At 37.3% G+C, this 17,739-nt stretch overlaps 1 protein-coding gene across 1 annotated transcript in view; it reads right to left on the reverse strand.

The window, feature by feature from the left end:
* Positions 1-17,739, reverse strand: part of LOC127621033 (heterogeneous nuclear ribonucleoprotein L-like) — a 34,465-nt gene that overhangs the window by 463 nt on the left and 16,263 nt on the right. Inside the window, exons 3-13 of the mRNA XM_052094458.1 lie at positions 13,725-13,962; positions 13,409-13,496; positions 13,108-13,202; positions 10,559-10,631; positions 4,910-4,945; positions 4,536-4,604; positions 4,186-4,457; positions 3,859-3,980; positions 514-715; positions 359-416; positions 114-209 (exon numbers count right to left, since the gene is read on the reverse strand). Of these exons, the coding sequence (XP_051950418.1) occupies positions 114-209; positions 359-416; positions 514-715; positions 3,859-3,980; positions 4,186-4,457; positions 4,536-4,604; positions 4,910-4,945; positions 10,559-10,631; positions 13,108-13,202; positions 13,409-13,496; positions 13,725-13,962 (1,349 nt within the window). The remainder of the gene's footprint in view (positions 1-113; positions 210-358; positions 417-513; positions 716-3,858; positions 3,981-4,185; positions 4,458-4,535; positions 4,605-4,909; positions 4,946-10,558; positions 10,632-13,107; positions 13,203-13,408; positions 13,497-13,724; positions 13,963-17,739) is intronic.

A 17,739-nucleotide genomic window follows, 5' to 3' on the forward strand; every position in this document is an offset into this window, starting at 1 on the left:
TCATAGCAATAGGATATAGCCTATTACTGGGATCATCGTGAAGTACAGTAGTGTTAAACCTAGCTGTTCTTGTAGCAGCTCATGTAAGGTCTGCTGTTTGTGTGGGGACTTACTAGGGTTCTTCATCTGGTAGTGGTTCATCATGGCAAGAGCCTCCATAGCGTCATTTACCGTTTCCCACTCCAACAGACCAGATGCACTTCTCTCACCTGGGGTTCCACCAACACAAGAGCGCGCGTGCACACACACACACGTATTTACACAGAAGCAAACATGCATCACCTCAACACTTTATTGTAATTTATACAGTGTATTTTTCAGTTTTCACATACACCCATTAAACTCATTAGTAACTCACTCTTGCCAGTGAACAGCTTGACACTGCTTGGGCTCTTGATTCCCAGTTCATCGCAAATCTGTAAATGAAGAACCAGAAAAGACCATTAAACTAGAGTCCACACACACAAACAATCCAAGAATAAGAAAGGGAAATAACAAATTGTAATATCTGACCTGACTAAAAGCTTCAACAGAGCTGTCTGGTTGACTGTTGAAGAAGTGCAGTACATTGCTGGGATGTTGTATGCGGTTCTTGGCGGCCTGCTCAGCAGTGCTAAAACGGTTGTTTCTGTTGCCATGAAAATCCTTAAAACTACAACTGCCATCCTCCAGCTGGTATGACTGGCCCGGCATTATGGCCTGTTGCTTGGATACACTGCAAACCAACAGACAGTAGGTAAACAACAGTTTCAGTACACATGGAAGTATAAAATAATGTAGCTTAAAAGGTGCACTCAGTAACTCAAGTCATCTTGGACTTACAGTGACACCTAGCGGCTTGGATACAGCATTATTTAAAATCAATAGATTTCAGTCTCAGATGCCATAGTAGAAATTTAGTATTCGCAGTCAGATTACCATGATACCATGACAATGAGTGAAAGTGTCTTATTGCAAAAAAGTAGCATTCCAGTTTACATGCCTTGTATAAGCGGCATACTTTTTGCTCCCATATACATGTGGCTCAGTCAGTAAGCAGCTTTCTCCACAGCAAGTAATTTCCCCGCAACACCTTGTGTATGATACAGCTGCCCCCTTATAGTCGACTAAACATTAGTCGATGAGAAGAGTCTTGGACGACTAAGTTTTGATTGGTCAGTTGATCGCAGAAAAAAAAAAAACAACACAGAAAAACAATGTATTTCCGCTGGTTGGATGTTACTATGGGGTAATTATTGTTAAGCAGGGTTAGGGATAAGCCTACACAATAAAGCAAGATGCCTCGATTTCACACTTTGAACTTTGTTTTTTATTAATTTTAAATAAAAGCTCAAATTAAACTGGAAAAAATAAGTGCAATTAAAATGTGTGTTCAACTTCTTGAAAGACTGTTTTACAACAGTTGTGAACATCTCTCTTTGGCAAAGAACCTCATCCGTAAATTATCTACCAGTTGGGTATTTTGCTATCTGTGAAAATACATCAGGTGTGAATACATTTGTTTTGCTCCCTCCTTCACAATGTGCATATATATAAAAATCACAATTTCCAATTACATCGGAAACCCCGAGCTGAGGGATCGGTGAATATTCTTGCTTTAGTGATTTTGCATTGACTTGACTCAAGTTGATTTAACTTAAATCAAATACATTTCTAAATTCAAATTGCATGCCAAACAAAATTAAAAGAATTAAGCGATAAAATAATAATATATATATATATATATTACACACACACCCCTTTCCATTTACTGTCAGGCAAGAATCCGTCTAAACATGCAGGTGGAAAATTACTTACACAAATGAAGACAAACAATTATAAAATGTGAAAATAATAATTATAATGATAATCACTGAAATATAAATTATGGTTCTCAGTGAATGTGTTTTTATTTGATATATTTTGGATTATTTTACTGGCTGCAGGGTTGCGTTCACAATTAACTGCTCTGTGGAAATAAAGTGAACTGAATTCAAAGCACCTTCTGAGCTGAGATGTCGGAGGTCATTTGCAGCACTCATAGACGATACTGTTCTTGCAAAAAAACATGCGCATAGATGCTTTTCTGTCATCTTTTCTTAATAATATAATAAAGTTTTTCTTCAAGCGTGGGGCAAATTATTTGTAATATTAATTTGATAATAATAGCCTACTAATAATAATAATAATTATTATTCAATACATGGGAAAACGAGCCAAATATCATCTTGCCATCGTCAAAGGCATCAGCTATTGCTGATCACTGAGCATTGTCGATCCCAAAGATCGTCTGTCAGCACAACCCTAATATGCATTTCTCTCTATAAATTAACAAAATGCATTCAGGATCATTACTGCTTTTGCTGGTGTCACTGCGGTTCGCTTCATACGTGCGCTTGTAAAAATGTATATTTTAAAAGGCTCATTATTACGGTTTAGTATTTCTCTGTACTTGCATACTTTCTCAGCCCTGGAACTCAAACCATATTCTGATGCCCCCCAAAATAGATATATTTAATTAAATTAATATCATAAACGTGCGACTAATGGCTTAAAATCAACGAATACTAGTCGACTAGGAAAATATTTGGTCGGGGGCAGCCCTAGTAAATATTTTATTTTCCGATGCGTCACATTATTTCCAGAGTTGCTGCTATGTTTGTTTCCTTAACTTTCTTTCGCAACCTGCATATATATGCAAATGTAAGGGACAGTCAATATTTTTAATTTGTGTATAAATGGGTAGTTTATAGTGTACGTGCTTTTCCCACCATACTTCCAGAAATGTTGGACTTGTTGGGCTCCATCCTATCGCGTTTATTATCCAGTCTGTTTACGCACTCCTCAAAAACATGTCAGAACACTGCTTATGCATCTACAGTGCAACATTAAGCTGCATTTTCCAGGAGAAACCTGGGTGTGTTAAACTGCTTTCTCTTAATACCTGAAGCGATGCAAGGAAATCAGCACTCTTGTTTACTAACATTTCAGATCACTGCTTAATACAAAAAACCTGGAATAAACAGTTTTCTTAAGTGCATGTAAACATGGTAATAGTTACCTGGTGTGCTTTTTTCTTTTTTTATATACCCTTTTTCTCCCCACTTTGGAATGCCCAATTCCCACTAGGGAGGTCCTCGTGGTGGTGTGGTTACTCACCTCAATCTGGATGGTGGAGGACAAGTTTCAGTTGATGAGACAGTCAGTCTGCATATTTTAACACGTGCATGACACTGCAGAGACTCACAGCATGTGGAGGCTTATGCTACGTGCTCCACACACAACTTACCATGGGCCCCAATGAGAATGAGAACCACTAATCACGACCGCGAGGAGGTTACCCCATGTGAGACTACCCTCCCTAGCAACTGCGGCAACTTGGTTGCATAGGAGACATGGCTGGAGTCACTCAGCACACCCTGGATTCAAACTCGCGACTCCAGGGGTGGTAGTGAGCGTTAATAATCGCTGAGCTAACCAGGCCCCCATTCTTTATTTGTTCTTAAACATTTATCAAAAAAAATCTAAGGTGAATTAATGTAGTGATTAATATTTTTTCTGTTATCAACAATGCAGATGTTTTGGCAATATGGAGTGTTGCCATAGAAACAAATATATTTTATTAGTACCTCCATCTCATAATTACATGTGAATACACCATTTTTACTTGCCCTGAACTGGGAGAGTTTTAATGAAAAAATTAACAATAAAATCAGGTCTAGGAAGATGTTAATACTGTGGTCTGGCCCATTATTTACGGACTACTAAATGCAAAGATATTTTAAAAAGGCAAAACATATTTTTACAAGGATAGACCAATTTGAAGTGAATGGAGGTTTAACTTTTGACTTGTATTCTCCAAATTACTTTTATACACACCAGACATTGAGTTTTTGTCCAAAGAGCATATTGTTGTTAAGGTGTGAAATGGCTCGATCTACAGCGTAACAGTCTCCCATCTCTACCATCGCAGCACCTGGTTTACTCTTCATAAACTTCACCTGAACACACACAGAAATGAAAACAAAAGAAGCCACACAACTACACGTTAACCAAAATTTCACCTACAAATCGGACATTAATCAAAAACGGATTGTACTTGTGATGAGTGAGACCTCAGAGTTCACATGATTGATTGATGAATGAAAGCTTTGAAAACTCTACGACCTAAATGTTTTTATTTTAGTGTTTATAACTTCAACTCACCCTTTCCACATTACCGTAGAGACAGAACATGTTAAACACTCTGTCTGCATTGATCTTGGTGGGCTCAAGACCATACACCATCACCACAGGAGAGTCAGCATGAGCACTGTAGTCTGGTGGAGGTGGTCCATGTCCGAATTGCGCTCCTCCATATCGGGGGGCGCCGCGGCCACGCCCAATTGGGGGGCCCATGCGCCTGCCCTCGAAATGTGAGGGTGGAGGTGGTGGTCCGTAAGTATCATCATAGTGACCGTAGCCACCCTGTGGACCAGCTAGAAAGGGAGAAAAGGATATGAAGGTTTGAGAAATCAACTGTAAACTACTAATACTTATGCGTGTATCAAACTAACCATATTCTGGTGGATGATCTCCCAACAGTGCTGGCTGCCTCTGCCGCTTATTTGGATTAGCATTGGGGTCTGAGAGAGAGAACAAACAATACAGCGACACAAATGGCGTAAAAACCAAGCGCAAACACAAAGGAGAGGAAGGGCTGTGCAGTTCTGTGATTGGCATGCAGTGGGTATTGGGTGTTAATACCATTAAATGACTGCAATACTACAGTAAGCCATAATGGAGATTCTGTATGATATACGTTAGAGATAAAAAAAAGTCCAACAAAAAGAAAACAAGCTACATTTGCATTTTCAATTGTCAATATCTTTCATAATCTCTGACTTTACATCTACAAAACGGACCCACACACGCACAACCAAACACACACCTTGTGAATCGTTCCAATTGTCATCTGCGTTGGTATCTGCACAGACAGGTATACACACAAAATCAGATATACATATGCAACAAGAAAAAAAGCTAATAAAATAATCATATTTCCATATGTAAAAAACTAAATGCATGTTAGCTCCCCCAGCAGAGTGTGGTTCTTCCTAAGGATTTGCCCCTCTTCATCTAAACATCCAAGAAAGCTTGTTTTCCTGTTTAATCTGTGCAAGCAAGAACAAACTAATGTTTGAAAACTAAATGTCTTCTCCAATAAAATTATGCCAATATCACCAGTCATAATACATCATCACAGAACCCCCCCCAAAAAAAAACACATGACAGGGAAGGTGGAATAAAGCCTTCGAGTCACCTTTGCCATAAGTCACAGAATGATCCAATCAGTCAGTGCATTAATAAGCACTTTAAACGTTAGATTTCAGCTGAACTAAAAGAACAATTTGTATTTTTAAAATGACATGTAAATGTTTTAGTCCTACGGGAATCACACAGTCCGATTTTTGTGAAGTTTATACACGTTAACCGAATTGGCTTCAGACAGAGGTGACACATGGTGCATATTTAACAGTTCCTCAGCGATAGTCCCTTCTTCAAATATTCAACTATGCAGTGTCACATATACTTGGACAGAAAGATGATGACTGCAGCTTGATTAAGCAAAAACCTAGTGAAACTCTTTAATTTTTGCTTTAGTACTTTGAGATATATATATATATATATATATATATATATATATATATATATATATACACACATATATACACACACACACAATGCTTCTAATCTTAACATAAATGTCCAGTAATGTATAATATTACATAACCATGAGAATAGTTTATACAAAAGTTTACAGCATCAGGCAAAAATTTGATTATCACTCAATTCGGACACAAAACATTCAGGACAGTTGTAATAGACTGATCTCTTGAAAGCCTGTAACATTAAATGGGTATCACTGCTCCTGCTAGTCAAAATCTTCATGTAAAAAGTCAGGCCACTAAAACAACAAATGCTTCACACTTGAATCTTCAATAGAAGAGGACAAGATCAGTGCAAGAAAACTGCATAACTGGAGCAAGAACATTTTGACCAATTAATGCTTAGTCAAAAAAATGTGGGAACCTCCAAGCAAACAAATTAGTTAACTGCATCTTTGCCCTCAGTGAAGCAATTTGGATAACTTTAGGAGGCTTCGAGCTTTTAGAAAGAAAATGTTTCAAATTTAATTTGTCCAAGAAGAGAAAAGGAGGAGCATAGGAAGGCAAGTTAAAGTGAAAACAAAACACTATGCAATCCATTTTACTTTCGAAATCTGGTGCATTTTCAAGCAAAACACAACATTTTATTAGGAAAAATGTAGGGTGGGACTTGGTTTTATTAACCAGCAATAGATTGGATTGTAAAAAGTGGGCGTTAATTATCAGAATTGAACCAGATGGTTAGAAGGGTAGGGTTGAATTAAGAGCAACTTTTTAATTTTCCCCCATAATCTGTACAGATAAATTGTGCATATGAGCACAACAGTGCCCGCCCACTTTTTTTAGCTGTCTGGGTTCCAGAAGTATTTTCCGCATTAATTTCTTCCATAGACTTTTCATAAAATCCTTCATACGAGTTGTGACCATGAACCAAACCAACCAGCACTCAAGGTGAATCACAACATCACAAACTTTGTTTTGAGGAAAAAACTTATTGAAAAATGGACATAGACAAAAGGTACAAGGCTGTGTACTTACGGTCTTTCATGAAGGCACAAACTACAATCCCATGAAGCATTGTGAATGATGTAATTGAATATAAAACTATGGAAATATAAACAACAACCTAAAACCAATAGTTTTATACAAGTATAGAAACAATATGTTTACGTTTGTTGCTAAATAGCCAAGTAGTTTAAGGGTGACAGGAGACCAACTCGATCACAGCATTTACAGTGCGTCATGGGAGCACGCAGTTGCTGTGAGGCAAGTTTCACAGGTTTCATTGGACGTGGTTCTCTGATTGTGGTGGATGGTGGCTCTTTCCCTGACATAGTCGTTTACCATGAATCCCACAATCAAACATGATTTTTAAACAATTAAGTTGACAAAGCAGACAGATGGCTCCAAAGGAAGCATATACCATCAATGAAGTCTTTGGTGTGTCTTCGAAATTTTATAAGTTATTGTTGAAAATTAATTAGCCTATGGAATAAATTAATGGGATTTTTACTTCCAGAACCAGACTGTTGAGCTCTATAAGGCCAGGAACATGCATTAAAAAAAGTAAATAAGATCAATTTTGATTTTGTGTTGACTTTAATAAATAAAAAAAATGTCCTGGGCATAATAAACACGGGACAAGATTTACTGTATGGAGAATTCACCCACAAGCGGTGAGCCAGGTGTGGAAGAGATACAGGCAAGCTGCCATATCTCTTCGCATAACCTGAAAACGCTCACTCACGGTCATCTGTACCAGTGTCAAAAATGAAACCGCATGAGAGACCCAGTGGGTGCTGGTATCGACTCAACGGCAGCCGGAGAAAATAATAATTTTGAGATTTCAAAATTTAGCAAATTAAACTTATGCATTCAATTTCTTTTATTTCTGTATTTATAGTGTCTTATGTATTGGAAAAAACAAAGTTAATCTCATTTTAACAGCAGAAGATTTTCCCCAACTTTACAGCATGTAAACATATACTTGAATCAAAGATTTATACCTGTAAAAATGTCTAAACTTTTTTTTTTTTTCATTTTAACATGAACATTTAACTTAAAATAAATGACAACTACCCAATTGCTTGCAAGTCCTTTGAGACAAAGTATAAAGTAAATATATTTGATTATAATGTACCATGATTAACCATGATTAGTCACAGAAAACAGTGCGATTAATTCATTTATACAAATTCAAGTGATTCACACCACTAAAATGGAAGATATGTACATCCACTATTCATAAAAATTACAAGATTCTTTATTTAGTTTTAAAAGGCCACAGCAGAGTGCTATTCAACAATATAAGGGTGCCAATTGGGCATAAAATACCTTACCAACAATGTGCTATCTGAATCAGCCAGGAATTAAACAATCTTATTAGATGAACTATTAACTACTGAGCAATATAAACCCATAAATCTGTCAGTTTAAAATGATTTCCCCGAAGATTCCACATTTATTCATTCTCCTGTTCTTTTAGGATACTGCTCCCAGTCCACTGCATGAGGCTTTGGTGTGTTCCAGGCACATTGGTGCTTACCGTAGCAAAGGGTGATAGCAGACAGCAGATGGCGTGCTGAGTTTAGTAGAGAGAGATGCCACACCAGCAGTCAGACTAATCCACACCTACGTCACACAGGGGGCGTAACACACGGATCAGAACACGGTCAGCCGTGCTCAATGAATTAAACAGATTCAACACAGAGAGGAAGAGAAGGAGGGATGGAGAAATGAAAGAAAGAAAGCACTTCAGTCCACAAAGAGATAGGGCTTGGGGAGGGAGAGCAGCGTGATCGGTGGATGTGTCCCCCCGGTTACAGATGTGGTCCTTTCCATGTGTTAAGGTGGTGTATTGTCGTAATGTCGCCCATAGTGTCTTGTTGGGTGTATTTCACTATTGTTAGCGAGAAGGCGAAGGATATGTTCGTGACAATCTCATGCCGCTTTGGATAATGTACAGTCGAAGTCATCTTTGTGCATTACATATAAGCAGTGTCTGCTTCTTGTTGTCATGGCAATCTTGACCGGTGAGAAGTGACCATGTCAACTTGTGTTGTTGTTATAATATCTGTCATGTATTAAATCATGATGTTCACTACCCATTGCGCGCAAGGAGAACCTGCGCGGCCACTTTGTGTCAGAGCAATCTTGGCTTGTGTTGTGAAGGCAATGCCATGTTTTCATGATGATCCCTGCTTAAATATTAAGCGATATGTTTTGATGTGTTGCAAAAATCTTGACATGGTGTGTTGTCAGGGCAATGTCAGCTTGGCATGTTGATCTCAGGAAAGAGAAGAGAAGCAAGTGCAAAAGTATCCCAAACACCCAAGAAACATGATGACATTAGGCAGGGAATGTGATGAAGATATCTGTATAATTCTTCTCTCATTCTGTGTATCTGTACCGCTTCATGTTGTGCATGTTGTGGGAAGGAAGATCTTCAATGACTGCCTGTAATATATTATCCAACGTGATTATTTCAACCCCCAAAATGTGACATTAATTCCGAGAGATAGCAGCCACCTTTGTGGAGAATGGAGATGTTAGCAGAGTGGAAGGATATCTTGAGTGTCGAGATGTTTCTAATGAAATTGTCATCTTTGAAGCATTTAAGTTGTTGCGAGTTCATTATTGTTCCGTTTCATTGTTCCATGTGGCATGTTGAAGTGCTGTGATTGGACAGTAACTGAAATGTGTTGTTGCACAGGACTGAGAATACTGACAATGTACAATGTGTTTAGCAGCTAGTTTAAGCACATGAGCTTAAATGAATACTGATCTAAGAGTGCCTGCCTTCTAAGCCCTAACAAGTGTTTGTATGGACAAAAACAAATACAAAAAAATAACCTGACCTCTTATTTCAATATCAGCAACTTCACCCTGAGAGAAATTGTTTTTTTCTTGTAGAAAATTAAACGGACCATTGGACCACTGGCGAACATTTTGTATGTTAAATCAACTATCAAACAGTACACAGAGTGAAATGCAACAATCTGGGAAAAAAAAGTGTCTCCTGAGCGATCCAGTTTCTCCACTAGAAAAGACCGGAGTCCAAGCCTGCGATTTTATGTACTTGCCCCATAGAACTTATTCAAAATAGCACCGTATTAGATTTTTGAGTCTAAGTCTGTGAGGAATAGACTTAAGTGTCTTTAATGGCTTGCAATTTTGATTAAATTGGTGTTGATCTTTCAGCTGTCAAAACACTGAAGGAAACATTCTAATTTTCATCAAAACAAATTTCAGTTGGCAAAAATAAAAACGTCAAATCACAAGTTGTGAGAATTAGATGTGATCTAGGACCTTTACACAATGCATGCCATTAATCTCTCACAGCCTTGCTTTCATTCCTGTAAAAAATGTAATGCGGTGCTACTCTGAATAAAGCCTACCACACAAAAAAAATTAAATCTCCATCATGTAGTATGCTGGATGCTGTGTCATGCTTAGTGAGAGTACAAGTGAAAGGAGTGCCTGCTTGTCAGGTTCTGTGTGTTTGAGAGAAATACTTGTGCTTTAACACGAGATAGGTGACATGCGCAACAGACCAGTGTATGTTTGTCACTATGAAGTCACAGTGTACGTTTGTCACATGTGCACTTCAGTTTGATCATCATGCCTACTCAGGTGCATGTCTTTGCTTTAAATAAACACATTTGTGAGTAGTTTTTTTTTTTAATAGGAGTGATGAGTGATGTTAGAACATGTCTATATGCAACTATAACTTAATGAAACATGTATTATAATCCAAAGAGAAGCAAGCAAGAATAAAGCAGTGTCACTGAAGTGACGTCCGAGGGAAATTACCTGGTACTGTGGTTACTTTAAAGTTCCCAAGGAAGTCACTAAAGGAGGCCAGTCCACACCCCCCCATCCCCATAAATCATATAGAGAAGCACAGACCGAGTGCATGAGAAGTACAGTACCTTGGCCACTCAGATTGGGATTGGTGTAGTCCCAAGTATCCTGATCGTTTTTGAAGACGTTGAGACGGGTTGGCTATAAAGAGTAAGATTTCATTAGGAATAAGTTTGTATGAGGTTTACATGTACTCCCAAAAGTCACTAATAAGGCACTATAACAGTTTACCCAAAAATGAAACAATTTACTCAACCTCATGTTGTTCCTATCCATATGACATACTTTCTTGCTTGGAACACAAAACACCGAAACCCCTTATGCTCAAAATAATTGTACATAATACAAATTAGTTTAAATAAATGAACTTTCTTTTGGGTTCACAAAACTGACAACTTTTAAGTAATCTGAATTGTTTAATTGTTTTTAGTTGAATAAACTTGTCTCTTACAATGTACAGGAACTTAAATTAACTGAAACATTGCAGGGGATTTATCTTTAAAGGGGGGAATGCACGCACATCCAACACTTCTACAACAGGTGCTAGATCAAGGCAAAAAGCATTGGACTCTCTATTTCCCAGCAATTATTATGCATTCAGCATGCAAGCATTCACTGTACTTGCAAGTTCTAGCTTTTGCTAGCTAGTAATATTCCCTACTTGAAGTAATAAAATTACCAAAGGATTTCAATTTAAAGTTAATTGCCATCAATATGTAAGTTAGCTTACTCAATATTTAAAGAGCAATTAACATGCATGTACAAATACAAATGTACAGCATAGTACAAAAACAAAAATCTGTCATTTCTGTTGTTAACTTAAACTTAAAAATGTGATGTAACTGATTGCCTAACATTTTTTGAGTTCTGCTAACTTATTAGGGTTTTCAGTGAAGGAGATAATTAAGCTGCTCTGTCACTGGTTACCATTCACTTTCATTGTATGGTAAAGAATTAATATGAAAATGAATAATGACCAGGCACAGAGCAGATTGGACATCCTGCTAAATTATCTCCTTTTGTGATCCAAGCAAGAATTCATGCCATATGGGTTTGGAACGACATGGGGAGAGTAAATTAAGATTTTTAGGTGAACTATCACTTTTACATACACTTAATGCTCAATGCTTGATTTAAGTCAGCTCCATTTCTCATTGGAAAACTGAAGGGATGATTTAAGTTCATTCACAAATCAAATTTCATGTTGTAGACAATCATTGTGACTTTAAATGAATAGTTTACCCAAAAATGAATATCATCTCATTATTTACTCACCAATATGCTATCCCGGATGTGTATGACTTCCTTTCTTCTGCTGACCACAAATGAAGACTTTTCGAAGAATTCCTTAGATCTTTTATTTATGGTTCCAAAAGTTTGAAGCTCCTAAAATTATTATAAATTCTCCTCCCTGCTCAGTCAATCTCTACTTCAACTTTCACATTGTTGTTCTTGTGTTTTCAATATGCCCCCTACTGGCCAGGGAGAAGAATTTCCAAAAATGGCCTTAAATCTTGATCTGTTTCTCACCCATACCAATCATATAACTTCTGAAGACATTAATTGACTGGAGTCTTATGAATTAGTATTTTGCTGCCTTTGTTTGCTTTATGGAGTGTCAACATTTTGGCACCCATTCACTTGCATTGCAAGAACCAACAGAGCTGAAATATTCTTCTAAAAATCTTAATTTGTGTTCTGCAGAAAGAAAATCATACACATCTGGGGTGGCATGAGGGTGAGTAAATTATCAGATAATTTTTTGGGTGAACTGTACATCTTCAACAGAATGACTAAGTTATTGACTCCAGGCCTGCAGAAGGCACTGTATAGTAAAAGCAGTATGAGATACAACGATCAGCCACAACATTAAAACCACCATGTAGGTCCCCTTCATGCAGCCAAAAACAGCTCTGACCCATCAAGGTTTCCCCAAGTAAATGATGTACACGACCCCGGCCGTCCACATGATCTAAAAGAAAACGTGAATCATCAGACCAGGCCACCTTCTACCATTGCTCCATGATCCAGTTCTGATGCTCCCGTGCCCATTGTAGGTGCTTTCAGCAGTGAACAAGGGTCAGCATGGGCACTCACTGACTGGTCAATGGCTATGCAACCCCATACGCAGCAAGCTGCGATGCCCTGTGTGTTCTGACACTTTTCTATTATGGCCAGCATTATGTTTTTCAGCAATTTGTGCTACAGTAGCTCTTCTGTGGGATTGGACCAGACGGGCTAGCATTCGCTCCCCACGCAAATCAATGAGCCATGACGCCCATGACTCACTGGTTGTCCTTACTTGGAGCACTTTAGGTAGATGCAAACCACTGTGCACCGGAAACAACCCACAAGACCTGCAGTCTTGGAGATGCTCTGACCCAGTCGTCTAGCCATTATAATTTTGCCCTTGTCAAATTTGTTCAGATCCCTACACTTGCCCATTTTTCCTGCTTCCAACACATGAAATTCAAGAACTGATTGTTCACTTGCTGCCAAATATATCCCACCTCTTGACAGGTGCCATTGTAATGATCTAATCAATGTTATTCACTTCACGTGTCAGTGGTTTTAATGTTGTGGCTGATCAATGTATGTAAAGTTGTGGGGCACTAACCTTGGCGTACTCGATTTTAAGGGTGCAGCAGCCTGAGTAGATATCGGCTCCGTTGAGAGAGGCTTTTGCTCTTTGTGCACTCTGGACTGAGTCAAATGTGACTTTAGTCAAGGAGAACAACATTTCTTAGATTCAACAGGGGTATATCTTATACAATAGGAGGGCTGGCTAATCAAGGCATTATTAGAATATTCACCTTAAACTACACTATGACTGGGTTTAATCTGATAAAATAAACCCAATTTATGTTGAAGAAATAAAACCACATTAAGAGAAGACTGAAGTCATTTTGCTTAGGGATATTCAACCATCGCTTGAACTCCATTTTTCCTAAAAATCACGATCCTTTGCACAGGGCCGCAGTTATTACAAATGGTGTAGAGAACATCCTACAGAAAAGAAATGACAATGTATCAACAACAGCACTTATGTTTGTCTAGTTTAAGGTCCATGCATTAAAAATGTCTCATAGTAAGGAATTAAGAAATCACACAATACTATGACAACACTCTTGAGGTTAATTAAATGGGCAGATAGAGACAGACAGTTGATGGCTGAATCTGCTCAGCATCCACTCACAATATGTCGCCATGTTGAACAATATTGGTACAACTTACCGTGGTAATGGGGTAGATAGGGTTCATGATGGTGAGGAGCAGTACATTGTTAACGCTCCGTGTGTCATCAGAGTCGCTTGGCCTAGAGATTTTCTGACTGGTAGAATAATTGATGTATGATGGCCGGCCAGCGATGTAGATTTGATTACTGTTAGCATATGTCACTGCGTTACTGGAGCCACTCATGTCCTCATACTCCACCAGTGCCTGCCGCTTCTTCGGCATCAACACAACATAACTGAAAGACAATTTGGACATCATGTCAATGCCTCTTGCTGAATAGATTTGCATTTGCACTATTTCTGCAGAGCTGCATTACAAATTCACTAAAAAGCCAATAGAAAAGGCTATTCTCCAACAAAAGGTGAGTTTGGCTTCCATTGCAAGTATACTCTGGGCTCTATGCGAACATTTTTGTTTAGGAGCGTTTGTCCCCTTAAGTAAAAAATGTAAGGAGCATAGTCAGAGGTCAGTTTTTAAAGAATTATTAAAGAATACGGAAACAAAAGATGCTTGGTGCTTGACAAAGAACACTTTATCTGATAACATTTCAAACATTGTTATTTTTAACGTTAATCCTACAGGCAGTATCAAACACAATAAGACCTTTGAGCATCTAATAAACAAAAAATAAATATATGATATTTCATACTTACATTTGCCAGTAACAAACATTATATCTGTAATTCTTAACGGATTAGTAGTTCCACACTTTCATGTCATGAAAGATTTAGTATTATCAGTTGTATTTACTTCTGTTATGCAGGTTACAATGCAAGTATGCTTAGTGATCAGGTTCTTTATGAAAGTGACAATATATTTTCTATGACATGCACAAACTACTTCACAATTTTATTGAAGATGCGTTCCTGCATCCGTATTAGGAATGAGTATTTTCAGGTAATTTTGTAGTGGAGTACACTAACCCACAAAAAAATATTTTGCAATGAATTATTCGCAAATTAAAATGTCGGTTAACCAGGTCAAGAATGACACGTACGTGATATTTATATTTTGTTTTATTCACAAACATTACCAAGGGCGGTTTCAAAATAAGACAACTACTCGATTAGTAGATTACTTGTGCACATCCTTAATCCATATATGCATTTTTTTTTTATTGAATTTCAATGAAAACCTGTGCTAGACAGGATGTCTTTGACCATTGTGACACATCTCACGGTTTTCTCAGAATCTTACGCATGAGCACCATGTTTTTACAACATTCATCAATCAGTCATAATTCAAAACACTGTCCATCATTTTGACTTAAAAAAAAAATAAAAAGCAAGAAACTCTGCTTAAACCAGCTTTACATGGTATATCTGCCTATGCATCTTCACTCTCTCTATATCTCTGCATTTGCGTGAGAGAGAAGAGTTCTCGCAACCATACGAGAGTTAGAAAACAACTCAAAGAAATGGTCCACCCAGAAATGAAAATTCTCTCATTTACTCTCATCATGCAATCCCAGATGTGTGACTTTCTTCTGCTGAAAGATTTTTTAGTAGAATATCTGAGCTCAGTTGGTCCATTCAATCCAAATGAATGGTGACTAGACCTTTCAAGGTCCTAAAAGCACAAAGTCAGCATAAAAATAATCAATAAAACTCCAGTAGTATAATCCATGTCTTCTGAAGCGATGCAGTTGGTTTTGGGTGAGAACAGACCAAAATGTAACTAATTTTGCGCTTGTATTGTATGGATCTACAGAGCCAAAATATTCTTCTAAAAATATTTGTTTGTTTTCACAAGTAGAAAAATGGGATGAGATGAGGATGAGTAAATGATAAAATAATTTTCATTTTTGTGTGAACTATTCCTTTAATGCAAAAATGACACCACTTTTTAACCCTTCTATTGCGTTTGGGTCATTTTAGACCCGGTAAAGGTAAATCATAATTTTTTTTGTATAGTTTTTTGTATGGGAACCAAACATTTGACTATCAAGACTACTAAAATGAATATCAATAATTTTTTTTCAGATTTTTTGAGAACATTGAGGTATAAAGAAACTTATAAGATTGTTACATTTTTTTGTGTTACAGGGTCAATTTTGACTTCAATTGTGGTTTTACACATTATATTTTCACACATTTATGAATGAGATTTTTCTTAAAAATACTTTACTTACATTTAGCCTCTTTCCCATACTCGCACACAATATAGTTGAAAAATGGGACTGCATCTTGTTTATAATCATGCACCCACATACACACTCACTCACGCACACAAGCACACACAGAACTGACAAAACAGATGCAACAAACATAACAAATAAACTATATAAAATGAAAAACTGCCAAAAGGGAGGAGAGTTCACACGAGAATTAGGAAGCAGCGATAATTAGCAACAGATGAACAAACATCATGCGATAGTTTGACCATTTCAAACAGCATCAGAATCCTGGATGGAAGCACCAAATTAAAGTTTAAAAAAAGTTTTAATTATCGACTTGATTCTTGCATAAACCTATCGATTCACTTCAAAAGCCTTTCATTGATTGACTGGAGTCGCATGGATTCCTTTTATGCAGCCTAAATGTGACTTTTGAACCGATAAAGTGCTGGCACCGACCACATTATAAGGAACTGACTAAATCTTAATTTGTGTTCTGCTGAAAAAGACAACTCTGGGATGGCATCAGGGTAAGTGAATAATAAGGGAATTTCCATTTTTGGGGAAACTATTCCTTTAACATTCAGCAGTTCATACAATAAACAGAATACATTTAGTTTAAAAACACTGTATACAAGTACAGATGTTGTGTAGTTGTTTTGATGTTGTTTGGTTGGCAAAAACAATTATTTGGTTTGCTTTGATTTTGACTAGAGTTGTTTTCCAGCAGTAATGTGTAATTAAATAATATGGACGTTAATAGTAGAATTACTATAAATTCTCACTTTAAATATTTATATAAATTTAATGCAATGTTCAGTAAAATGAAATTTCATATAAACCTTGACAAAAAAAATAAAAAATACAGCTTTACATGTATCACACTGGTTTAGCGGAAGTTAATGTATATTTTGAAATGTTAAAGAATTTCTAAATTTAAAATAAGACATCATACATAACATTTATATTTTTCAGTTAACATGCCAAAAATATAGATCTTTTTACATGTATTAACAGTTAACAATGAGTTACAATCTGGCTTTTGATGAAAACAATTTGATTAAGAATATTGTTTGAGCTTAAAACTCAACCGGGTCAAAACGATCTGTAAATGCAAAAGGTGTATGCAGATTTTGAGGCAATAGTAGGGTTAAAAATACTTTGCATATGAGGTTAGATGCATTAGGGAGTTTTTATTCTGATAGCGGGCTACAGTATAGGTTCATAAGTGTGGGTGTTAGATAATTTTTCCAATTTGCACGCAGTAATATGCTTGCACTGTAGAGCTCTGATTAGTACTAAAATCATGTTTCCTGTTAGTCTAATGCAGGGGTGTCCAAACTACGGCCCGCGGTCCAGTTTTTATTGGCCCGCGGCAAATTCTGAAAATATAATTGAATATGGCCCACACAAGAAGCTTGAGCTCAACTCTGTTGCACTTCTCAGTTTCAACACTAGATGGAGCCAGGCAGCCAGCCACAGAAACGGTGCTTCTCAACCGTTACCGCTAGAAAAACTTTTACCGCGAGTCACCAGAAATGGCGAGAAGGGTCTGGCTGCAGACTTGCACTGTCAGACTTGCACGCTCAGACTTGCACGCTCAGACACAAGCGCTTCCGCTAATGTAATGAGCTGTGCTGAACTGAACTGAGATGCAAGGTCGAATGACCGAATATTGCATGTATTTTACAGTACGTGTTGTACCAAAAATGTAGACATTAAAACAGGACGGGACGGTCCAAACGCTATTGAACTACACTGGGTTCAACGTGCAAACCATGTAATAGCACTCTATTAAATAGTTTCCTTTATGTATGTAATACCGTGAGTGGTTGTTAGGCATAACATTATTTTTTTTTTATTTGTATCAGAGATAAAAAAATAGCGTATATTAAG

The sequence above is a fragment of the Xyrauchen texanus genome, chromosome 3 (assembly GCF_025860055.1).
Source record: "Xyrauchen texanus isolate HMW12.3.18 chromosome 3, RBS_HiC_50CHRs, whole genome shotgun sequence".
In the NCBI taxonomy this organism is placed as follows: Eukaryota; Metazoa; Chordata; class Actinopteri; order Cypriniformes; family Catostomidae; genus Xyrauchen; species Xyrauchen texanus.